The 26,678-nt window shown below is 39.8% G+C and overlaps 1 protein-coding gene across 4 annotated transcripts in view; it reads left to right on the forward strand.

Moving 5' to 3' along the window:
* The window catches only part of b4galnt3b (beta-1,4-N-acetyl-galactosaminyl transferase 3b), a 174,587-nt gene that overhangs the window by 100,600 nt on the left and 47,309 nt on the right, over positions 1 to 26,678 (forward strand). For all 4 annotated transcript variants that reach the window (XM_048549108.2, XM_048549110.2, XM_048549107.2 and 1 more), the window contains 4 exons: positions 10,879 to 10,974; positions 12,925 to 13,015; positions 19,301 to 19,401; positions 20,596 to 20,663. In XM_048549108.2, coding sequence (XP_048405065.1) covers positions 10,879 to 10,974; positions 12,925 to 13,015; positions 19,301 to 19,401; positions 20,596 to 20,663 — 356 coding nt within the window. The remainder of the gene's footprint in view (positions 1 to 10,878; positions 10,975 to 12,924; positions 13,016 to 19,300; positions 19,402 to 20,595; positions 20,664 to 26,678) is intronic.

The following is a 26,678-nucleotide window of genomic DNA, read 5'->3' on the forward strand; positions in this document are numbered from 1 at the left end:
GCTTCTGCTTCCGAAGACATGGCAATTTTACTCATGCAGTTCCCATGTTGCAGACTATGAGCTGCATCAAAATGTCACTTACTTTCTCCCTGCATAGCTATATTCCTCCTTACTGGTTCAGGATGAAATCTTTATCTACCTGCAGCCTTCTGTCTGAATCATTCTTAGTGGACAAACTAAGATGGCCTGAGATGCCATGTGACCTATGTAAAAAAAGAAATAATTTCCAATATAAGGCACCTCAGAGGCATCTCCTCTTCCGCCTCTGGTTCTTGGTTATCTTTCTGGTCATTCTTGCAATGAATTGTCGAGGAACTTCAACTGCTGGCTGAAAGCTTTTAGACTACACCGTGAACAGATTTGGTCCCCTTATCTAAGGAAGGATGTTCTGGTTTTGGAGGCAGTCCAGAAAGCTGACCTTGGGTATGGAGGAACTATCTTAGGAGGACAGGTTGAGTAGATTGGGCCTGTACTCAATGGAATTTAGAAGAATGAGAGGCAATCTTCATGAAACATATATGATTCTTTTGGGATTTTACTGGGTGGATGCAGAAAAATTGTTTCCTGTTGTGAGAGAATCGAGGATCAGTGGGCATAATTTCAGAGTAAGGGGTTTCTCTCTTTTCAGACAGGAAAAGAAAGAATAGAGAGAGTAGTGTGTCTCGGAAATTCTTTACAAAGGAGGGCTGTGAACGCTAGGTTCTTTAAATATGTTCAATGCTATGACAGACAGATTTTTAATCAGGAAGAGAATCAAGATTTGTAGGTAAAAGGCAGAAAATTGGGTTTGAAGGTTATCAAGTCAGCCATGATCTGATTGCATGTTGGGGCATGCTTGATGAACTAGGTGAATACTTGTGTTCCTGCATCTTATCATTTATATGGAACTCAAAAGCTAGTTACACTACATCAGAATTACATGAAAGCTACTTGTAAACCATCAGTTTATATTGAAGAGTAGGCATCCTGCTGAGTTGCATTGATTAGCATTGAAATGGAATCAAAGTACAACACACAGACCGGAATGGTCCTTTAAGTCCTGATCAATGGAGCTTATCATAAGATGTCAGTTAACGCTTTCAGAAATTAACTAATTTATAAACTATTTGCCACTTCCCACTTCCAGGATCTCGGTTGATGTGTAGATAATGTATAATGTTAATAAAGAGCTGACATTGAATAAGTTGTCAATACTAAAGTTAATAATGTACTGGGACTGGACGAGATGCATCCAAGCTTATTAAAGGAAGTGGGAGTGGAATTTGCAGATACACTGACATTAATCTTTCAATCTTCCCTGGATTCCAGGGCAGTGCCAAAGGTCTGGAGAATTGCAAACATTAAGGTTGTAAAGATAAGCCCTACGATTACAGAGTTCTGAGGAAGGGTCACCGGACCCGAAATGTTAACTCTGTTTTTTCCTTCACAGATGCTGCCAGACCTGCTGAGCTTTTCCAGCAACTTTGTTTTTATTTCTACAATTAGAGGTCTGTTAGTTTAACTTTGGTGCTGGGGAAATATCCAAAATTAAGTATTGAAAAATGAGAAAATAGGGTTACTAAGGAAGAACTGGCATGAATTTCTTAGGGGAAAACTCATGGCCAACTAACTTGTTGCTGTTTTTGAAGAGGTAATAGAGAGAATTCCTGAGATCAAAGCTGTTGATGTGGAGTGCATGGACATCCAGAAAGTGCTTGGACTGTACCACACAATACTCACAGATTAAAAGGATCAGTAACAACATGCGTACAAATTGGATGAAGAACAGGTAGCGGGCTGATGGTTAATGGGTATTTTCTGAACTGTAGGGAGGTTGGTTGGTGTTCCTTGAGTCAGTTTTGGGAGCCTTACTTTCGCTTATATTGAATTAGAACTTGGTGTGTAGAGATCATTTTAGAAGTTTGTTTGTGAGTTGGGACCATTGTAATCTGTAAGAAGGACAGTGTTGAACTTCAGAAGGGTATAACCAAGTTCATGGAGAGGACAGACAGGTGGCAGATAAAGGTCAATGTGGACAAGTGTGAGATGATGCATTTTTTGATAAAGAAGATGGAGAGACATTATGAAATAAGGAATTTATTTTAAAGAAATAATTTAGAAGGCATGTAGGAGCATAAAGACCTGGCTGTTTTACGTGCATTAGTCATTAAAAGTGGCCGTGCAGGTAGAGAATTGTTAATAATCACACAGTATTCTAGGTATCCTTTTTGGGGCATAGAGTACAAAAACAAAATAGTTATGCTGAACTTCTATATAGCATTAGCCAGACCTCAGTTGGAGTGTTGTGTACAGATTCAGGTGCTACACTTTATTGGAGAGGATGCAGATGCAGAAGCAGTTTACAAGAATGATTCAGGGATGGAAAATTTCAATTATGAAATACATTGCAGAAGTTGGGACTGTTTCCTTTAGTGAGTAGAAGCATGGAAGAAAATTTGATAAAAGAATCAAAATCACGACTGACCTGAACAGAGTTGAAATTGAGAAACTGCTCTCTCTCATAAAACAATCAAGAACTGAGAGACACAGCTTTAAATTGTTTTGAAAAAGAAGTAAGTGTGAGGTTAGAAAATCTTTTTCATGCAGCAAATATTTAGGGTAGGGTATACTCTGTCTGGAAGTGTGCTGGAAAAGGACTTATAATTGAAGCATGGAAGAGGGCGCTTGATAGTTAGTCAAATAGAAACAATGTGTAGGGGTATGGGGAAGGGCAGCCGATTAGCAATAAGTCAAAATGCTTAGAGGGCTAGTGTAGACACAATGGTTCTTCTGCACCATAACACTTCTGCGTTAAGCTGCTTTAGAAAGAATTCCCATATCTTCCAGAAGGTGAAAAGTGCTATTGAATTACAAGTTAATGTTTTCTTTTCTCCCTCATCTCTTCCACAAACAGCTGTTTGGCTCTGTGTCAGAAATCAGCTGAACTACACATTAGAATTCAATTTTCAGCTATTGAAACGTTCCTGTGCTAATCTTTCTATACCTTTCTAAGTTCTGGTAAGACCAAATGCAACATTTACGCAAAACTTTCACCAGTCTTTATTTTCCAGGAATAATGGTTGTGCTTTATGGTTTTACAGAAGATTTAGCAATTTGTTTCACCATTTAGTTTTGTCCAGAGATTTCAATGTTGTTAGCAAAGCAGCTGTCAACAAATCCAATAGTAAAAATACCTGCAAATGGTGGATTTATCCTATGCAGTACCTATTTCAAGTAGCATCTGAAATTATTATACAATTTAGGAAGTCCTTTTGATTGAATCTATGTAGCAGATACTTACATACCTCAGACAATGAAAGTAGCAAGTGCAAGAGTTTCATATAACTACGTGACCAGAGTGGTGTACGAGTGCCAACTGTGTTGACTGAATATATTTGCACTACATCGTTTATAAAGTGCATGATCTTTGAAGAAAAACAAAGTATAATTCAGTGAAGTTTTGAAAACTGGATTACCTCTGCCTGAGAATGTTTGGCAGCTGTGTTGGAAATTAGATACTCATCATATTTTACTATGATGCTGTTTATGTGTTTCAAAAAAAATGAGGGGGTAGGAATATCTGTTGACCATCGAAAGCTGTTGTTGATTTTGTTAAATTTCTTTTACTTTACTCTTTGCAAGATTACACTGATTGTGAAGACACCTTAGGAATTATCAGCAGAGTGTCTGACAGACTTCAGCAGGAGGTTCCTTACTGTTGTTAATCACTGTAAAGTGATTTACAATGGATGCAAGTTGAATGATGTAATAATGTGTGTGGAATAATCCAAGACTAAACTAGCAATTCATGACAGATGCTGGCAGTTGAATCTATGTAATATGACATGTCAGAAATGGAAGCTGTGAGGTCAACCCAGGTTTCTTACAATTGTCAGGCATAGAAAAAACTGCAACTTGCTTTTGAGCACTGAAGTAGTATAGTGTGTGTTATTCCAGATTTACTCTAATTGGAAAGTAAAAATAAGTCACTTTTTCATTGCTAAGCTGTCATTCTTATAAAATGTGTGAACACTTAATGCATTTTATTCTATCCTTTCTGTATATTTTCCAAAATCTTAATTTCCCTCCCACTCTCTAAACTCTCTCTCTCTCTCTCTCTGTCTGTCTCCATCCCCTTTCTCTCTCGGTCTCAGACAAAATTTGTGTAGCGAGTTGATCTTGTCCTACCTTGAACAGCCAGAGGTGACTTTTCTAAGATCTTTCCCTTGTCCTACGATCGCGTGTCTCTGCTAAAGAGCTGTGAGCATTCTTTAAAATTAAAATCTGGCATTGATATGCACTTAACATGTTGTACTGTGAGAAACATGACTGAGAAAGATAAATTACCTGTGTTTCTTTTTAAGCTGCTTTAGTATAGGTGATGAACTTTCAAAAATTAGCTGTTTGCTTTTGGCTTCCTTACCCTGGCAGCAAAATTGTAGATCCAGTTTTTCATTTCACCTATGCAGTGCTATGGAGTAATTCAGTTGATATTAGTGACAATACTACCAGCTTCTAACAGATGTCAATGTACAAGAATCTGGTCTAATAGCCAAACATTTAAAAGTTTCAAAAATGTAAGTAAAATAAATTATTTTGTGACTGGTGTGCATTGGCAGGCAGCATTTTTTCAGTCTTGTTGAGTGAAATCTCATACATGGGCAAAATGTTGTGCATGTTAGAAATTTTAAGATGCAAATCAAAAGATCTAGAGATATTCCATGAGAAAATGCAAAATCTTCTGTAAGAGCAACAATGGAGAATGAATTAAATTTGGACATTGAAGAAGAGTAGTGGAGAGATCTTTAAACTGAAAGAGGTTTTAGGAGGTGTTTAAAAATGTTAGCTTCCAAGGCACCTGAATATGTGAAGGTATTTGTCCTATGTTGGGATTTGTCTCAAAATTCCAGAAAGTTCATAGAATTCACAGGCATCCATTCCAGTGGTCAACAATGTAGGAAGGCCTAAAATGAGGATCCCCAATTTGCTGTAGTTTCTGACTGGATACCCCAGATGGTAAAGCTGCTGGTGAGGAGGGATAAACTAGCTATCCTTCTTAATTCACCCATCCCCTTCAGTTGGTCACAACAAGGTTAAACCAAAGAGAATCCTGCCCCTCCGTATCACCCCTTGTGGATAACCTTTCTTGTGGAACAAATGAATTTATGCTTTAAAAGGGATCAATTTAACCAAGCTTTCTCGAATTGTCAACAGAGGTGTTTTTACCATTTGCTAAACATGCATAGAAATAATGCAATACACGTGCATGGATTGGATATAAGAACTGGTCCAAGAAAAGCAGAAGTTCTTTTCAAAAAAAGATATATAGAACAGTCCCAGAGACATTCATGAAATGCAAGCAGTAGAATATTGTGGCCCTTACAATTATGTTACCACCAGCATTGATGGTGATAGTTTTTTCTTTCTATTCATTTGTGGGATATGGGCATCGCTGACTGGTCAGTATTTCTTGCCCATCCCTCGTTGCCCTTGAAAACGTGGTGGTGAGCTGCCTTCTTGAACTGCTGCAATCTTTCTGCTATGGGTTGACCCGCAATGCTATTAGGGAGGGAATTCCAGGATTTTGACCCAGCGACAGTGAAGGAATGGTGATATATTTCCATGTAAGGATGGTGAGTGACTTAGAGAACAACTTGGAAGTGGTGGTGTTCCCATATATCTGATGCCATCTTGTCCTTCGAGATGGAAGAGGTTGTGGGTTTGCAAGGTGCTGTCTGAGGATCTTTGATGAATTTCTGCAGTGCATCTTGTAGATAGTACACACTGCTGCTCCTGACATCGGTGTGGAGGGAGTAAATGCTTGTGGATGTTGTGCCAATCAAACAGGCTGCTTTGCCCTAGATGGTGTCAAGCTGCTTGAGTGTTGTTGGGGCTGCACTCATCCAGGCAAATGGGGAGTGTTCCATCAATGTCCTGACTTGGGCCTTGTAGATGGTAGACAGGCTTTGAGGAGTCAGGACGTGGGTTACTCGCCGCAGTTTTCCCAACTTCTGGCCTGCTCTTGTAACCACTGTGTTAATGTGGTAAGTCCAGTTGAGTTTCTGGTCAGTGGTAATCCCCAGGATGTTGATAGCGGGGCATTCAATAATGGCAACGCCATTGAATGTCAAGGGACAGTGGTTAGATTGTCTCATATTGATGATGGTCATAGCCTGGCATTTATGTGGCATGAATGTCACTTGCTACTTGTCAGCCCAAGCCTAGATATCATCCAGATCTTGTTGCATTTGAACACGGACTGCTTCAGTATCTGAGGAGTCACAAATGGTACTGAGCATTGCTCAATCATCAGCGAACATCCCCACTTTTGACCTCAGAATAGAGGGAAGGTCATTGATGAAGCAGCTGAAGATGTTGGGCCGAGGACACTACCCTGAGGAACTTCTGCAGAGATGTCCTGGAGCTGAGATGATTGACCTCCCACAAGCACAACCATCTTCCTATGTGTCACGTATGATTCCAACCAACGGTGAGTTTGCTCCTTGCTGCCACACTTGATCGAATGCAGCCTTGATTTCAAGGGTTGTTACTCTCACCTCACATCTGGACAACAGTTGCTTTTTGATCGTGTTGGATAGGAGCACTTGGAGATTTTTTCTCTGTCTTGACCTGCAGCACAGGAGTGTTTGATGGCTATTCTCAAAGCTGTGACCTTCATAGCACACTAATCCACACATTAAAATATCAGTATCCTAAAATACACTAAAATAGTGTTGGACTTCACTGATTTTTAAACCTTTTTTTGTATGTCCCTAGAAGCATAATACACAAGCATTGCTGCAAGAGATGGCCTCATGCTGTAAAGAAGTTTGAGTCTTCAGCCTGTCATTACCTCTTCTAGTTCAGTCATTTCATTTGAAGCTTCTGTAAGTATGTACAGGGGTGACATTCCATGGGTCCACACAGGACTCTGCCAGGCAATCAGAGTTTGTATCTACTGTCATGTTATAGCTATCAGTCCTTTTATTTGGAATTAAAAGATCATTTTTGGAGGTCAAATGCAAGAAAAAAGTATACAGTGAATGGCAGGATGCTTGGGAACATTGATATATAGAATGATGTAAGGGCATAATTCCTTGAAGGTGGCAACATAAGTAGATAAAGTGGTAAAGAAGGTGTACAGCGTGCTTGCCTTCATCAGTTGGGGCACCGAGTATAAACGTTAGCAAGTCATGTTGCAACTGTATAAGATTTTAGTTCGGCCGCATTTGGAGTATTGTGTGCAGTTCTGGTCGCCACACTATAGGAAGGATGTGGAGGCTTTGGAGAGAGCGCAAAAGAGGTTTAACCAGGATGCTGCCTGGATTGATGTGTATTAGCCGTAAAGAGAGGTTGGACAAACTTGAGTTGTTTTTGCTGGAGTGCAGGTTGCTGAGAGGTGACCTGACAGAATATATAAAATTATGAGAGACGTGGATAGAGTGGATTGTGGGAATCTTTTTTCCCAGAATAGAAATGTCAAATACAAGGGGTCATAGGTTTAAGGTGAGAGTGGGAAAAGTTTAAAAGAGGTGTGTAAGAAAAGATTTTGACTCAGAGGGTGGTAGGGTGCCCGGGTGCTACCAGCGGTTGTGGTAGAAGCAGATACATAGCTAAATTTATGAGGCATTTAGACAGACTGTGAACAGGCAGATAATAGAGAGATTTGGACCATGTGCAGGCAGATGGGATTAGTTTAGAATAGCATCAAGGCTGGCACAAAGGGCCTGTTTCTGGACAGTACTCTTTTTTTTGTATTTTATGTTCTATGTCTGTAAGTATTTCAGAGTAATGATCTGTGGATATGACAAAAGTTGCACAGTGATGACAGCTTTTTCAATTTTGAACACTTTTATCTGGACTCATTGATTAGAATATATTAATGTAGGAAAAGATTCGTCAGTTTTGCAAGCATTTGTTGAAAATAGTAATCAAAGGCTCTGCTCAATGTTACCCAGTTGGTCTCTTGTAACATTTTGTGACTATCTGTGGGACACTCCATTGTTAGAATAGAATCAGTTAGTCTTTCAGCACATTTGACCTTCCATGCTTGTGATGGCTGTTTGATAGAACTATACTATTTATTCCCACAACTGTACAATTTATTCCCACACCTCAATCTTTGCACGTAATACTTTTCAGTTACATGTCAAATTGTACAGATTCCTGTGGGATCTGTTAACTCTGACATCCTCAGAATCTGATATCCTTTCACTCGGTTCATTCCAAACCTTAACAGTACAGTCCTTCAATTTTGAACTCATGTCTAAGGTCTACCCTTAACCTTCTCTAAAGAGAACAGTCGCAGCTTCTCCCTGTCTATCCAGATGCCTTAACCCCTCATTTATTATGTAATCTTGGCAAGCCTTCCTCTAACCTCTCCAGGTCTTTGACAGCCTTGTTGTGTTTGTAGTAGTTCAGCTGAGGCCTAACCACAAATTTCTAAAACTTCAGCGTGGTTTCCTTGTTTTTAGGTTCGGTGGATCAATTTATAATATCCCTACAGCATGGAAACAGGTCGTTCAGCTCGACAAGTCCACACCGACACTCAGAACGTCCCACCCAGGCCCATGCCCCGTATAATCCACCTAATCTACACATCCCTGAACACTACTGGCAATTTAACATGGCCAATCCACATAGCCTGTTCCTCTTTGAACTATGGGAGGAAACCAGAGCACCCGGAGAAAACCCACATAGACACGGAGAGAATGTGCAAACTCCACACAGGCAGTCACCCAAGGCTGGAATCGAACCTGAGTTCCTGATGTTGTTAGGCAGCATTGCTAGCCACTGTGCTGCCAATTCGCAAAAGCAAGTCTACACTGTGCTTTCAGAACAGTTTTCCCAACTTGTCCTGACACCTTTAAAGATTTCTGCACATGTGCCCCTACTGTCTCTGATCTTGCACTTCCCACCACCTCGAATTAGGACAATTTAAATGATGTCGCATCGCCAGGTTGTTCATTCTTAAGCATGTTAAATCACATCTGCGAGGCTATGCTATGAGTCTGTGTTTTCCTGAGGTCTGCTACTGTGCTGTTTGTTATTCACTGCATTGCTCGCAAACTTTGGAATCATACCCTCCGCACAAAAGTATTATTGACTGCATTTTCCTAGAGTGGCCATACTTTGTTGATTGAGGTTTTTTTCACCCCATCTTCCATCTTCTCCCCACGTACCTATTCCTTCTTTTGATCCATGCCTAGATTTCCAGACAAGATAATATAATAACAGGCATGCTTTGGCATCAGATTTTTTAAAAATTGCAATTCGCTGTTAAAATGTAAAATAAACAAAAACTTGTCTTTTTGGGCTCTTATTTCTAATTCTACTCTGACTTGTTCTGGGGAGTCCTTCCTTTGCTTCCCCATCCCAAAATCCAGACTTACCTCGACAAAAGAATTCTTTCTGATTACTGAATTGATGTCAAGGATACATTGCAGATCATATATACAGATTCATTCAGTTATTTTGTCATGTAGCATATTGATAAGCAATATTTTGCTCACTAACAGCCGTTGGAGATTTGCCTATATGTTTCCAGTTCATGTGTACCTTTACATGAAAATAATCAAGAATCTGTACAGTGTGGAAGCAGGCCATTTGACTCATTGAGTCCACACCAACCATCCAAAGAGCATCCTCCCAAACACACCCCTGTAATGGCTAACCCACTTAGCCTATATATGCCTTTCCACGATGGGCAATTTAGCATGCCCAATCCACCTAAGCTGTACATCTTTGGCCTGTGGGAGGAAACCAGAGCACCCAGAGGAAACCTGCGCAAACAATGTGCAATCTCCACAGAGGCAGTCATCCAAGGTTGGAATTGAACCCAGTTCCCTGATGCTGCAAGGCAGCTGTGCTAAGCACTGTGCCACTGTGCCTCCCAAGACCTTTACATAGGCTAGGTTCTTGGTTGTGGATACCATTTCCCAATGTAACCCTGAGCCCTGACTTTATTTGCTTTCTGTCTATCGCTACTCCCACCTTCCTTCAAGCATATCTCATCCACAAGCTGGACGCTTGCTGTCAGGAACTACTTCATAAAGATCTTCTGAACCAACTCTCTTTCGTCATCCCCAGCTAAACGATCACATCAGATCTTGTACAAACTATCAAGTAAAATTTCTGAACGTTTCTTTCCCGCTCTCCAGCACAAAACTCTCACAATTGACTGCCTCATTTCCAGTTTGGTGTTCTTTTAAAACTTGTTGCTGTTTGACTGTATGATGCTCTCTTAGGGCTGTTGTTCAAGCTTGTCCAATTTCCAAGCCCCTTCAATATCACAGTGACTCTCCTGAATGCATATAAATTCTTGGTTTCTGTGATCATGTGAATTAGAAAGAAAAAGTGAACCAGCCTATATTCGTGTAGTATTTATAACGCTGACCGAAGGAAGCCCAAAAATGTTTTGCTATCAAAACCACATATACTTGTGTATATATATAGTAGCTTTCTCAATGTCACACTGTCTAAAAGTATTTTATAAATAATAAACAGCTTTCGAGATTGCTAGTAGATAAATTAATATGGCAAATGATTTCCATACTGCAAAGTCCCATAAAAGACATTGAGATGAGCAGCCAATTAATGGGCTGGTTGTGGGGTGAATTTTGACCAGGATCCTAAGGAAACTCTGCACTCATTCTTTTATGTCCCAATGAACAGTCATCTAGAATGTTTGTTCATCATCTCAGTTAGAAGATAATCGCTCTAATCCTGTAGCTTTCTTTCAAAACAGTCCAGAAATGTCAGCCTAGATTGTCAGCAGAAGAAATAGAATGCCGTAAACAGAGATACTTTTCACTATTCAAATCAAATTAATGAGGATATAAGAATATGAACACTGTACTCCGCACTAATCAATGCATTTAATTTGTCTCTTTTATGCAGTTCATGGGACAAGCAAATTTGCACATATTTGAAGACTGGTGTGGAGACTCTGTTGATCAGCTCAGGAAAAATATTCATTTCCCTCTCTTTCCACATGTGAGTGTCTACTGTACCTAAGCCAGTATGAAGATGTTGGGAACAATAATTTGCAGTCAGATGACATTACTGGAACATTTTCAAATTATTGTTGCTGCAACCTCCCTTTTTTAATCTTTGTTGATTCAAGAATGTCTTGAATCTTGAACCAATGGTCTTGAATCGTTCATAAAGATAAGAAACATCCTCAGATTCATGATCTTACACCAAAAGATACCGAAATAATCTTGCATCAATGCCATATGCTTTGAGTAAATGGCTTATTATAACAGATTTTGCAACTGGAATTATTTTAAGTGAAATTATTTAATCTTACTTAACTTGATTCATTGCCTGAAAAAAAACTTCCATGCAGTTAAGAATTATAAAAATATCCAACAACTTCCCATTTGCTTGGATGAATGCAGTCCCACGACAAAATGATGGTCAATCCTCCAGGACAAAACAGGAAAAAGAAAAAACAGTAAATGCTGGCCTACCAATAGATGCACACATCCAATGAGTGAATAAAAAGTAAAAATGAATTTCAATACAGCTTGAATAATGTTTGTAGCCATTATAATTTGAAGGTTTACTTCTAGATTTGTTCTATAGTGTATGAAAATAAGTAAATTCATTTCTAAATTTACACTGTGTATTATAATGCACTACAATGTATTTATCCTCTGAACTGTTAGATCGAATCCCTACAGTGTGGAAATAGGCCATTTGGCCCATCAAGTCCACACCAGCCTACTACAAAGACCCAGCCCCCTTCCCTTTCCCTGTAACCTTGCATTTCCCACAGCTAATCTACCTACCCTGCTCACTATGGACAATTTAGCATGGCCAATTCACCTGCACACCTTTAGACTGTGGGAGGAAACCTACACAGACACAGGGAGAATGCAAATTCCACACATTGGCAGCTGTCCAAGGGTGGAATTGAACCTGGGTTCCTGGTGCTGTGAGGCAGCAGTGCTAACTACTGTGCCAACTCCAGAAAGAATATTTTGCCACATAAACAACAAACCTTGCTGCTAAACATTCCTTTATTTGACAGTTTGAACTCTATGAGGTAGCATAGCATTCCACTAAAAAGTTAATTCATAGTGGTGAAAAGGCCATTCAAAGCATAGCAAAAACTTAACGAGTTTTGCATCTAACTTTTCTAAGCAATTCTAAAGTATGCACCTCTACAGTACTGTCTTGCACCTATTCCTGGACTTTATTACCTAAGAGATTTGATTTTTGATACCTGATTTCAATTTGTTCAGTAGTGCTAAGAAAATTTCATTTTGCAGAATGATAGAATAATAACAACTCTGAAGGTGACCATTTGGCACATCTTGCCCCTGCCAGCTCTTTGGAAGAGGAGTGCTGTTCTTCCATATGCAACACATTTTCCTAGAAGTCTTGCAATTTTCTTTGCTTCAGATTTTTTCCAATATTCCTTTGAAGATCTGAATTGAATCTGCCACTGTCACTTGACTGAGTGGCCTCTCTTCCTATGTAACCAAGAGTACTGGTGAAAAAGAACAACGTTTGGACAGGAAAGGAAGCAAGAAAAGTTAGCAAACTGAACATCAAAAACCATCTAAGTAGACTGGGGTGGTGAGAAAAGTACTAATCTCCTGGAAATGCAAGTACATTTTATCTTGCCTTGAATTGCTTGCCTGCTTTAATTCTAGGTTGAGAGGATGAGGAAATTAACTCAAAATTGATTGAAATTATAGTTATGTGATTATTGTCCTTTCAAAATGCGGAAGTATTTAGTGCAGTACAGATCTAGCTGTTACTTGACAAATACTACTCTGACAATGCTGCCTCACACAGACCACTTTACCTGATTAATATTCCATTTTTGTAAACACCAAAAGAGGACTAATCATTGTCAATTGTAAATGGGAAGAAATTAAATTGGGTTTTATTTGGTTCCTGATTGCACTGAATTTAATAATATTGTTATAGACACGGACTGTGGTCAAGAAGTTGGCGGTGGCACCAAGATGGACCAACTATGGGCTCAGAATATTCGGTTATATCCATCCCTATGCAGATGGTAAGTCACTTTCTCTTTCCAGCTTTGTTAGTTCTCCACTTCTCGTCATTGTCATAACAATGTCATTTCCTCACTTCAGCATTACATGCACATTATACATGAACTGCTTTGGCACTTATAAGGGACAAAAGTGATTTTTTTAAATGAAAGAAAGCATTCTTGCGCCATAATAATTTGTTGATTCTGTTATATTGTGCTTCTTAACTGTCACATTAGTAATGTGGCAAGCGCACCCTGCTGTAAGATAACTTTGAGCTTCCGTTCTGAATATCACAACAGCACAACGCTCTTAACTTGTAGGTATTGCAGTCTTCTAGCCTGTAAAGCTAGTGTTGCTTGGAACCAGAGTGGTCATGGAAAGGTAGGGTGAGAGAGAAACAAATAAAGAAATGTCTAATGAGTCTCCCATGCAGGACTTGATTTTCAGTAAATGTACTGACTTCGTGAATGGCTGTGGAGAAATGTGGCAGCAAATTCCTATCTATCTAAGTTTGATCAGGATATATTCAGATAATAACACAATTGGAGAGGAGAAAATGAGTATCAGTTTCAAGGGCAAGAGCATCTTTCTATTTTTATGCATAAATATGGTCTTAATAAGAATAATTGAGTCTTCAGTATCTTGCGCACATGTCTGACCTGAAATGAAGTTCTACTATTTTTATTCTTTTGGTCCTCAGTTGAAATCAAAAGTGTTCATGATTCATGAATATAATCTAAGTATAACCCTTTTAAATTGTTTAACTTAGCTCCGTGGTTTACCATTTGACAATCTTTCAGTCATCAGGTAAATCAGTCTGAGCTGAATTGAAATGACAATGAGACAAAATAACGTGATTCTAAAACCTCTGTTTAACGCTTAAGCTGAAAGAAAGAAAGATTTCCTGGTCCCAAACAGATGATTTTCCCTGTTATTATAAGCAATATAATTTAAGGTGCAGAATGACAAATGATAGAAGTGAAATCTTAATTAACGTAAAAATTATTTCCAGCTAATTTTGTACGAGTGCTATCGTCAGAAATATTCTGTTCAGGCATCTTCATTATAATCTTTGTGGCAGCGTTGATTTATAGAGACATCTCTTAAACAGGCAATTCTTTGAGAGTCATGAGATAACAAGATGTAGAGCTGCATGAACACAGCAGGCCAAGCAGCATCAGAGGAGCAGGAAGGCTGACGTTTCGGGCCTAGGCCCTTCTTCAGACCCTACTTTGAGAGTCATTGCTGGCAAAGAATCACTGCTGTGTTTGCCTATAAAAGACCCACTGCACTTCAAAAGACAAGTAATTTAGTGCATGAAAGGTATCGAGATAATACAAAGCGCTATGTTTTCTTCTTCACTTAACTAAATTGCTAACAGTCTGCTTCCATGCTACAAGAAAACAGATCCGTAAAATGATTAAAGTGAGAAGTCCCATATATTGGGGAACAGTCATTAATTCCCTCAGTTAATCCTTGACTAACCTCTAAGAGCTCCTGTCTATGGTATGTCTCTGGTCAATTGTTAAATAATTTTGAGCAGTCTTGACTTGTTTGTTTGTAGCTAAGTCTATAAAATGTGCCAATATTTCACTGGATGTTGGTCCTTCTCGTCAGTGATATCTAGGAGGTGACTGAAATTAATGTGGGGGCATTGAGTGATATTAATCCTCTCGTAATTGATACAATTTCTCTTTCTGGATTGTTTTCTGCTGACAATGGGTTAAAGTATTAAAGCATTTTCTTTCCTGATGCAGGAGAAAAGAATACCTCTTTTCTCTCAAAATGTGTTTCATTATTACTGTATCTGTTGATGCTTAAAGGTAATAAGAACTAACATAGTGCCTTATCATGTCCCAATGGGATCTCAGCCTACAGATGACCAGGAGTTCCCATTTGTGGTTTCTTCTTAGAGGTAAACACACAGCACCTTATACCAGCCTGGTCCCAAAAACAATAAAAGACGTGACTAGTCTCATCTTGATTTAACATATCTTCCAAAAAATGGCACCTCCTCCAATATAGCCCCCACCTTTATACTGCACGCAAATGTTTGCTCAAATTATGTGCTCAAGGAAGGATCTGAATACGGAATAATTTAGTTCACAAATGTCAACTCAGCTAAGGTGACACTCCAATGACAAACTTAATTTAGTTGTGCAAACATTACAAAAATATAACCTCAGCTCTATTCACTTTTTGCAACAGAAGATTAAATACACTGGCATTTTACATTAGTGTTTCAAAGTGTTTTAGTATACAATTATAGAATGTAGGTTAGTGTCTGTGATTTATTACACAGTGAATTGCAGTCACAGCTGTGCCCCAGGGGTGAGAGTTAGGTACTTCTCCATAGCAAGAGAAAGGAAATATTCGCAAATGAGATGGATCATTTTTGCAATACTTGCTCAGTATTAGCAGAAAATGAGCATTAGCAGAGACTGAGAAAGAAGTTATTTGACTTCCCTCTGAACAGATTTTATAAAATGTGTGACTATGTTGTGGGTATTTTTGGGTTATTTCTTATCCCTAATTCTTCTGGAGAAGGTAGTGATGAACTGTCTTCTTGAACTTCTGTAGTCCATGTGGCATTGGGAGAGCCATGGAAAGCCAGGATTTTGACTAAGCGACAGTGAAGAACTCTGAGAAAAAAAGGAAGAAATAAAATACACTCAGGAAAGATAGTTTTTGCTCTGGCAAGGATTCTGTGCCCCTTGTGGTATAATATTAAGACTGCAGACCGTATTATTCATACGATAGTCATGCTGTTTGGTGTAATGATAAATTTGAGCTCAGATTTTCAGGGGAGTGTGTACTTTTGCAGCTTCCAACCTGCACACCTGACCTATGCATGACATTGGTTGGATTTTAATATTCTTTTGCAGATTTTAGATTTGCAGTGCAGTTTGAGAATTGTGTTGGAGTGTGACTAGATGATGGATTCGCAGGCAGGCTGCCCAAAGTCCATTTCTGTTCTGCAACACAGTAGCCTGGCTCCTAACATTGTTAAAAGTTTCCCTAAACCTCACCCACTAACCCATGCCACTGAAAGAACAGAATGCCTGTCAGTTAATTGAATAAAAGGAGCAGGGAATGATTTATAGAGTCACAGGGCCATACAGCTTGGAAACAATCCAACCTTTCCACACTGACCATGTTCCCAAATTAAACTAGTCCCAACTGTGTGGAGCTGGATGAACACAGCAGGCGAAGCAGCATCTTAGGAGCAGGAAAGCTGACATTTCAGGTCCACACCCTTCATTGGCCCTCATCTCTCCAAACCTTTTCTATTCATTAACTTATTCAAATATCTTTTGAATGTTGTAACTGTACCTGCATCCACCCTTTCCTCTGGCAGGTCATTCCACACATGAACCATTCTCTGTGTTAAAAAAAATGCTGCTCGTGTCCTTTTTAAATCTTCCTACTCTCACCTTAAACATATGTCCCTGAGTTTTGAATTCCCCCCGCCCTAGGGTAAAGGCTCTTGTCGCATACCTACTGTATGCCCTCATGATTTTATAAACCTCAATAAGGTCACCCTTCAACCTCCTACATCCCATTGAAGAAAGGTCCAGTCTTTCCAGGTTATTTTTATATCTCAAGCTCTCAATTTCCACCATATTCTGGGAAACCTTTTCTGAACTATCTCCTGTTTAATAATATCCTTCCTGTAACAGGGTGAGCAGAACTGATTTACTTTACAGCCAGAGGAGTCTGTGTATTTAATTCCTTGTACCAAACATGATTAAAGTTTACCAACACATTCTTTTATATTCTTGAATGCATTATGGCATTTTCTTCAATGAAGGTTCCCTCCCACAGTCCAAAGATGTGCAGGATAGGGGGATTAGCCATGCTAAACTGCCCATAGTGCCCAGGGATGTTTAGGTTAAGTGGGTTAGACATGGGAAATTAGGGGAATGGGTCGGGGTGGGATGGTCTTCGGAGGGGCAGTGTGGACTTGTTGGATCGAATGGCCGGTTTCCACACTGTAGGGATTCTATGATCTATGAAAAAGGTACTGTATTGCATTTCAATATTTACACAGTTGTGCTTCACTTAACTTTTGCGGGGTGGAGCCCCCTGATGAACCACTGGTTCAAAAACTCACCTGCCTTATAATACATCATATAAGAGTGGCTTTCGAAACAGTGGGATTATTTTACGCTTTTTTTCCTGAATGTTCCAATCTCATCCCAGTGGTCACAAGCTCTACACTGATGTAATTTTTAAAAACTGCCTCCAAAACCAACAAGCACACAAAGGTTGTGTGCAAGACAGGGGCAAACCACTTTTCTTCTGGCCTTCACAAAGGGGATCTCCACTTCAACAGAAGATTGTATTAACTTGTAAAAAAGCCACATGAAACTGGTTTAGGGTCAGGGTGGCAGATGGAAATTAACTTTGGAGCAATTTTCAGCTTCACTGGTAAATGAAAGTGTGGTTTCAGCAAAGCCAGTTGGAGGGATGAGTGGGGTGCTCCTAATGTTCTTTACCAGAAGCAAGTGCCTTGTGCTTGAGTGTATGTTTTTTGCTAGAATTTAATACCCCTCCCTGAGCCAGGTTTGGATGTGAGGGGCAGTTCATTTGAAGGATTTTGAGGGTTGGAACACCAGTGCCTTCCTACTTCACCCAGTTTGGTCCAGAGTGGGAAGGCACATGGACAGCTTCCCCGCACTGATGCGAATTCAGGCCAAGAAGTGAAAATTCATGCCCAAGGAAAGGCCTTTCCTGCTGTCACTGGTATTCCAGTGGTGGGCAGGAGGCTCACCTTATGGAAAGCTTGAAAAGCACACCACTTGAAATTGCTTCCTGTGAACGGGTTGGCAGGTCTCACAAGCAAAGACACTCAGAATGATCAAGGAGTCCAGCGCTGAGAAGCAGGTGAGAGATGGGGGCAAGTTCCTGGGTGGTGGCACTGGACATTGTCTCACTGCCCTTGTTTCCAACTTCCTCTTTTGGCCCATGATTCCCACCCAGCAACTTTCAACCTGCCCCCACTCACCTAAGCTGTGGGACCCCTCTTGATCCTAGGTCTCTAGTCACAGCGTTATCAGAAGCTGGCAGGAACACTGATGTCCACGTATAGAGTATCTGAACACTGACTGACAGGCAGCTTTTCTAAGGTGGGGTGGTGGTTGTGGTGATGGTGGCAGTGATGCTTTTGGCAGTTCTGCGGGTTCTTAATCAATAAGCCAGCTAATGCTGCTTATTTAAGTGCTGATAGGCACTTAAGCAATGGCCCTTCCCCAAGGGGGTTCATACAAGAGCTCCTATCAGTTCTCCTACCAGTGGGTCCAGTTGTAATGGTTACATTCTTCACTCTGCGTGGGCATGAGGCAAGGATAGGATGTCATTAATTGTGATAAATTTCTACTTTATAGATTTGTACCGAGTTCAATGCTCAATTATAAATAGTGTCTGATTTATGAAGGAGCTGGGAAATCATAGAATGGTTACAGCACAGGAGAAGGAGGCTATGTGACCTTGTCATGCCCATACTCTGTGCAAGAGCAATTAACTTGGAACCATTCCCCCACATAGTTCTGTATGTTAGCAGGCAGAGGATGTTCCCATACATCTACTGCCCTTGACCTTCTGCAGGTAAAGGTCATAGATGTGGGTGCTACTGTCAAAGGATCCTTGGGTACATACTGCAGTGTAACTCATAGAAGGTCCACGATGCTGTCACTGTGCATTGGTGGTGGAGAGAGTGCATGTTGGAGGTGGTGAATTTTGTACCAAGCAAATTGTCCACCTTGTCAAGCCCATCCAGTTTCTTGAGCATTTTTGGAGTTTCACTCACAAGGAAAGGTCAGGGTACTCTATCACATTCCTAACTTGTGCTGTGTTGACACTGGATGGGCTTAAAGGAATTAGGAAATGAATTACTTGTCACAGGAATCTCAGCCTCTGACCTTTGTATGTAGCCCCATTATTTATATGGTTGGTTCAGTTCAGTTTCCTGTCAGTGGTAACCTCAGGTGTCAGTAGTGGAGGGATTTAGTGATGGTAAAGCCATAAAACTTTTGTTGGATACAGTTGTTTCCTGGCACTTGTGTGGCACAAATGTTTATCATATCTTCTTTGCTTTTGCAATCTTCTACCTCTAAAGGCCAATGTTGTTTATGTTTTGTTAACTGTTCTGTCAGTCTGACCTGTAACCTTCAGGATCAATGCCCTGAGAGTTGATTTTGCCCATTGTGTTCACCCAGCATGATTTTTTTTTAAGAGATGCAGGAAACCAATTTAGGGCCAGTTGGTGTTGCTCGAAAAGTAATTAATTATCTTGTTGTCTTTAGGTGAATTTCAGTTTGCATTGGCCTCTGATGATAATTCTGAGTTTTGGCTGAGCACAGATGAGAGCCCTTCAAATCTCACACTTCTGGCTAGAGTTGGAAAGGTATGATATCACTCTATGTTCCAAAGCCTGCCCACATTAAGGGTTTGTTTCACCCTCTGTGCAGAATGAAATTGATTTGTATTATTTATTCACATGTCATATTGGTTCCTTAATGGTTGTGCATTTTACAGCTACAAATACTGGTAATGTGTTGATAAAAATGATATCAGAAAGTAGCATCACAACATAGTTTAATCTGTCTACAGTGCAGGAGATGATAAATGCCTTGTTTATTCACTTAACAATGTGTTTGCTGTGATAAAAATGTTGTGAGAAAACTACAATGTAGAAAAATAATTACAGAATAATTCATTTGCAAAAAGACTTGTTTCTTATAAAACACAAATGCCAACACAAAGGTCAACGCAAAGAGAAAATATGGACTTGACTCTCATGCACACATTATTGCAAACTAACCACAACAACGACATTAGGAACACCATTATCTGTCTTTATGCATTGAAATAATGGTCACACTTGCAGTAATCTGCCCTTAATTGTTTTTAATCCAAACTAATGCTGACCTCCCGATTGCGCAATTTTTAATTTCATTACATAGGCCTTTGTGTGATACTTTGTCAAGCACTATCTTAAAATCCAAATAGTGAACATCCAGTGCATTTCCTTCATGAACCTTCTCTGTTACTTTATTGGTGGTGAACCGGATGTACCGATATCAATCTTGCATTGTACAAGTCACAAGTAGTGCTAAATGCTCATGGAAGACCTAAGCAGAGGGATGAGGGGTGATGGAAAAGAACTGTAATTTGGGCAGCATCTAACATTTATTCACAGCAAGTGAAGACAACAGTTTTATGCTGTTGGCTTCATTTTTTAGACTGATAGTAGAGTCAGAGGGAAAGCAAAGGAGTAATGCAACATCTGATAAATTCATTGCAAAAACTGATGATGCAAACAAAGCATGCTTTGTTAAATATAAACAGGAAAATCTCATTAGATTTTCCACATCAGCAACTTGGACTATTGTAACTTGATTTGACCTCCCAAATGCACCTAAATTATCCAAAACCTGCAATTCATCATTGCAAATCAAGAAGTTCTGAACAGTGTGCACTTCCTTTGTGTGAATGGATGTTATGTTTAGTGAAACAAGAACTGCATACATTAGTGTCCTATTTACATTGAAGTACTATGCCTGCAAACAAGTTAACATTCTCCTGTCTTTTAACATAGACTGGTAAGGAGTGGACAGCCCCAGGAGAATTTGGAAAATTTCAAAATCAAGTCTCCAAGCCCACACAGTAGGTATATGGTATTCAATTGGCTGAACAATTTCTCCACTGCAGCTTCTGTGTAAGAAAATTTAACTTTGGAAACATGATAGCTAACTACTCGCGGAGACGCTGCCCAGGGTTGTAGTCCTTTCTCAGGCTGCATTTGCTATTTATCATCATGAATGTCGAATAGTTGACTGAATTTTGCCAGTACAGGTTATTTTGTATTATTATCATTTTATAAGCTGTAAAAAATTTTTTTTATTCACTTGTGGGACATTCTATCGCTGGCTGGGACAGCATTTATTGCCTGTCCCTAGAAAGGCTACAGTTAAAATGATGTGTCAAGATTGTTGGAATATATATTGAATAAAATTTGTTTCTGACCTTTGAATGCAAATATATATTACTCTTAATGAAGTCAATTTTCAGAAGTATTCTAAGCCTGGTTTGACAGTCCCAATTACAATGGTACAACAGTACTGAGTAAGGATACACAGAGGTCTGAACAGTTGTGGTGATGGACAGGGTCTCCGGTGTATTGACAATAGTACAGAGCTCCAGGTTCTGGTCAGCCCATCACCAAATCCAGCACCCACCATTCTTGGGGTGGGGCAATGGAACATGTGCAGGTTGCACAGTCATGCTTTACAGAAACTGATGTGAAAGGTAAAGGTGCAGCCACCATCAAATAGACCCAAATGGCTCAAGTGGGATCTTTAAGACTTGATGACTTTACACATTTCAGGAATGGATTATTTGGAGAACTCAGTACCCTTATGGATTTGCCCAGAGACATCTTTGCGATAGGTTATTTTCCCTTTGGGATGGATCGACTGTCCTTTGGGTTTGTTAAGTAGACATGCATTTTGTAAAAGATTATTATAATCGCCTTGGAACTGTCAATCTGACAAGGCATTTTCATCTGCAGATTCTTTTTGTTTTGTAGAATCAGTATTGTTGTTTGAAAGAAATGATTGCTGTTTCACTTAGTCAGTTGCCAGATGCCTGCAGACTATTGAATCTATATTGCATGGCTGATTTCACTACCTATCAGTTACCTATAGTTCACAGTTTGATTGACATCTCCAGGTGGTCTTGGGGAATTTGAAAAGCTGTTATGAATACCTTTGTTTTAATAAGGGGAAACTTTAATTAAATGCATGCTTTTGTAAGGGATTAAGTGCTTGAATGATTGTATAAGTGGCAAATGGACTTTTAAGAATTGACTGTTTTTAAAAATACGGAGATTTAGTACTTTATTTCATCTCAGCATTTGTCATGATGTCTGAGGGATACTGGTAAATTGGCTTTAACGATGTAAAGGTAATAGTAGTGGGTGTTTGGAAATTGCTTACAATGAGTTGGCACTTAGTTGATATTGGAGCTATAAAGAACAATGAGGATGAGCAGGATGGCATGGTTGGCTTAATATGTGGGGCTTTGGAGTTGAAGGTGCATCAGTTGGCATTGATGATGAGGAAACACAAGGGGCAGAATATTTTAGGGGTGGGGCAAGCTCAGCAGGTCTGGCAGCATCTGTGAAGAGAAATTCAACTTAATGTTTCTGGTTTGGTAACCCTTTCTCAGAGTGTTCTGAGGAAGAGTCACCGGGCCTGAAATGCTAAATCTGATTTCTCCTCAGAGAAGCTACTGAGCTTTTCCAGAAACTTCTGTTTTTGTTTCTGATTTACAGCATCCACAGTCCTTTTGGTTTTTATCAAGAAGCCCGGTGAAGCCCATCTCGATCTCAATCATATTGCTCCTTTTTCTATGCTTTATCAAAGCAGCATGGTAAGATTCACACTGGGCAGCAATGAGATGTCCATTTGATAGGGATTTATATTTTTTAGATATAAGTGCAGCTACCAGTGTAGGTCTTTATTCATTTCTTCATCCATGGAACATAACACTGGCTGGGGCAGCATTTATTGCCTACCCATAATTACCTTTGAGAAGTGGTGGTGAGCTGCCTTTGGAACTGCAGCAGACAATTTATGTATGTAGATCCACAATTCTGTTAGAGAGGGAGTTCCAGTATTTTAACCCAGTGATACTGAAGTAATGGTGATATATTTCCAAGTCAGGACTATGAGAGACCTGGAGAGGAACTAGCAGTTGGTGGTACTTCCCAGTATCTGCTGCCCTTCACTTTCTACATGGCAGTGGTTGTGGGACCTGTGTTGAAACTTGAGCAGCAACTGACGTCACTGTTCAGCTCCCACAAGGTAAAGAGCTCCGTGGATAACAAGTATATCGAGATGATCACAGCACAGGTTTGAAGCGAACAGGCGAAGGGGGAAGTGTAGATTGCCTAGTCATCAGTCAAAAATCAAGCGACTAATGCACGAGCCCCCTGATTGTATCATGCTTGCTAGTCAGCACTTCGTTTTGGAAACTAGTAAAGACCATAGTCCCTCAGAGGAGTGCAACTAGACATCAGGCCAAAATATCAAGGGTGTGCCAGCTGTACAGTGGGAGTGAGGAGGGAAGTGATAGGAGATTTCAGTGTTTGCAGATGAAAGAGGCCTTGCTGAAACATGAACTGTGACTTCAGGGTGATGTGTTGGTTCCTTTTGCCAGGGTCAAGAATGTCACTGAGCAGCTCTTTCAATGGGGTTAAGAGGATAAGATCATGAAGGCAGAATTTGGGGAATTAGGAAAGAAATATTAAAAAAAAGGACCTCAAGAGCTGTAATGTTAGGCACATGCATAAAAACAGGTGGACCAATCAATGAAACATATGGCTGAAGAACTGGTGTAGGAGGGAGGCCATCAGATTTCTGAGGTATTGGTCCAGGCTATGGGACAAACTGGACAGCTTACATTTTAACAAAACTGAGACTGATCCTTGCAGAGAGATTTTCTTATGCTGTAGGGATCCAATGTAATATTTCTAAATTTGCAGATAATACAATATTAAGTGGGAATGTGTGTTGTGAAGAAGTGCCTTCAGGAAGATTTGGACATGCTTCATAAATGGGCAAGATAATGGCAGGTGGAATGTAATGTGGAAAATCTGAGCTTATTCACTTTGGTGGGAGGAATAGACGTACAGAATATTTTTGAAATGATAAGAGATTAGAAAGTGTAGATGTGCAAAGGGACCTAGGTGGCCTTGTCAATAAGTCGCTGAAGGTAATATGCAGGTGCAGCAAGCTATTATGAAGGCTAATTGCATGTTGGCCTTTATCACAAGAGGATTTCAGTACAGGCCTGGTGAAATCTTGCTTCATTTATATAAGAGCTTAGTTAGACTGCAACTGGTGTACTGTGTGACATTTTGGTCTTCTTATCTCAGGAAAGATACTGTTGCCATAGAAGGAGATCAACAACGGTTGAGCAGGCTTGTTCCAGGATGGCAGGTCCCTTACTTTTAAGTTGTGGCCCTTGTTTTGCGATTCCCAACATGGGGATTCATCCTGTCTGCATCTACTACCTACCTTTAAACATTTTGTACGTTTCAATGAGATCACCCCTTTTTGTTCAGAACTCTAGAAACTACAGTGTGCTCAATCTCTCTTCATAGGACTGAAGGGTGTACATCCGAAACAGCGACTTTCCTGCTCCTCTGAAGCTGCCTGCTCTGATGTGTTCCTCCAGCTTCACACTGTATTGAAAAGATGTTGAAATGTTTGCTCACCAATGGCATGCTCCTGTTCCTATGGAAAGTGTTGTCTGAGAATTTCTTCCAATGGTACACACCCAGCTACTCAGCATCGGTGTGACAGGAGTGGTTGCTTTGTGGATGTGGTGCCAGCCAGGAGGGCTGCTTTGTCCTGGATGGTGTCAAGTTTCTTGAGTGTTGTTGGAGCTGCACTTATCCAGGCAACTGGGGAGTATTCTGTTATAATCTACAGACTTCTGCCCGAATAGGCTTTGGGCTATCAGGAGGTGAGTTACTCACTGCAGAATTGTTAGCCTCTGACCTGCTGTTATAGCCCGGTGTTTATATGGCTCGTCGATGGGTAACCTCCTGCTCTCCTTTATGAACTATGGTTGGCTTGATGGTAATGCGAGAGTGGGACAGGAAGATCAAAGACAAAGGGAAAGAAAGAAAATAATTGCAGGAAATGAAAGCCTTGTTTTTTTTTTAAAAATGCTCCTTTATATAACTACACAAATAGTGCCCTTGCTTTTTCTGCTGGCTCTACATTTGTGCATTTATTTACCTGAAATGATGTGAATAATTTTTAATTTGACATATTTCACAAAACACGACATTTAAATAAAATATTTTCACATGTATATTTCTCAAAGTGTGCCTCTGATATGAAAATGTGCAAAATTGGAAGAAAATGATATTTGAAAGATGAATCCCAGACACGTCAGAGCAGAAGTCTGACCTCCTTCAATTTTCGTGCAGGTTTTGCCATTATTGGTACCATTAATGTGAGCAGTCTTTAGAGGTTTTTCTGTTTATTTATTCATGGAACGTAGGCACCATTGACCATTCCTAATTTCCGTTGTACAGATTAGCTGCAATGTTCCCTCAAAGGAGCATGACTGCAAGGTTGCCTTGAAGGAACTTTGCAGCTGTACATACATGCAGCTGCTCTGTGCATGGTGATCAGTGTTGGTACAGCGATCATGGCATTGACTTTCGATTCCAGGTGTCCCTGCCAGATACAGACCGCAGATGTCTGTGTGGCTGATAAGAAAATTAGAGAGGGATCACTGATTGAACTGGCAGAGGGCAGTTAAAAGTCAACCATATCGCTGTGGATCCGAAGTCATGTGTAGGTAAGACTGGATAGCGTCAGAATTCCTCCCCTAAAAGACATTAGTGAATCAAATAGGATTTTATAACAATTGATGATAGTTTTGTGATCACCATAACTGTGACAAGCTTGCAATTTTATTAATTGAATCTAAATTCTGCCAGCTGCTGTGGTGGGATTTGAACCCTTGTCTTCAAAGTATTCAGCCTGAGTTACTATTCTAGTGATAATATTGCCACCATCTGTCCAAGCCCAAAACTTTGGTAATGTTTTTGCGTCTGTGTAGGTAGGGTAGCAATCTTCTGATAACTAGATAATAGAGTGCAGTAATTTGATAAACTGATCATTTGCAATCTCTACTGCACTAAATTACTGAGTAACATTTGTCAAAATCAAGGCATACATTTTGACCTTGCCCCAACTCATATACTTTGGGGTCAGCTCTGGAAATTGCTGCAACCTGGATTCCAGGACTAACTCCTGAGGACAATAGTGAGAAATGTTTCTCTGGTGGTTATTGATGTATCTGATAAATATTTTGCAAATGTTTGCTTGTCATGGGGAATTGAGCCCTTGGTGTAAATCAGATCAACTTTAACATTGTTGGACTGAGTTAGTAAACACATTAACATCTGACCATATTGTTAACTGGAATATTGTTGCGTAAAAGATATAGTTAGAGGAGAGGAAAGTTGTTGGTGTGTTGAGAGGCTCCAACAATGATCTTGGTTGGGACTCCCAAACTTGTAGGGCTGGTTTGGAATTCATATCACAAAACCATGAATATGAGAGGTGCAAATGATGAGGGAAATGAAGAAAATGGACCATGTAAAGTGATCATTCTTTAAAGCATGCTTGACAGAAGGAGTGGATCACTAATTAATTAGATTCAGTCTCTAGGTGATGCTTAACACAGGATCTGCATCTGGAAACTTAACGTATCCGTTCTCTCTATCCATACTGATTGACATGTTAAGTGCTTTCAGCATTTGCTAGCTTTTTTTCCAGTTTAACAGCATCTTTGTAGCTTTTTATGATCGAAATGATTAAAAGTAGCATCCTTCCAGTTTTGAAATTGTATTATGTAACCCAATTGGGTAGCAGCTAAATGTTTAAAGCTGCTTAAATGCTATTTGTGGCGTGTAGGAAAATAGCACTTTTTTCTGATTAATTATACATAGCAAATAGAATTGGTTTCACTCAAGAAAATAATGAGTTCCTCCAATAAGTAGTTTTTACTATAGTCTCTAAAAGCACTTAAGATTGCTTTCAAATGGGTTCTGTACAAGATTTTAAGCAGTAATCAATGGCAAATGTAATT

This window comes from Stegostoma tigrinum, chromosome 18, assembly GCF_030684315.1.
Source record: "Stegostoma tigrinum isolate sSteTig4 chromosome 18, sSteTig4.hap1, whole genome shotgun sequence".
In the NCBI taxonomy this organism is placed as follows: domain Eukaryota; kingdom Metazoa; phylum Chordata; class Chondrichthyes; order Orectolobiformes; family Stegostomatidae; genus Stegostoma; species Stegostoma tigrinum.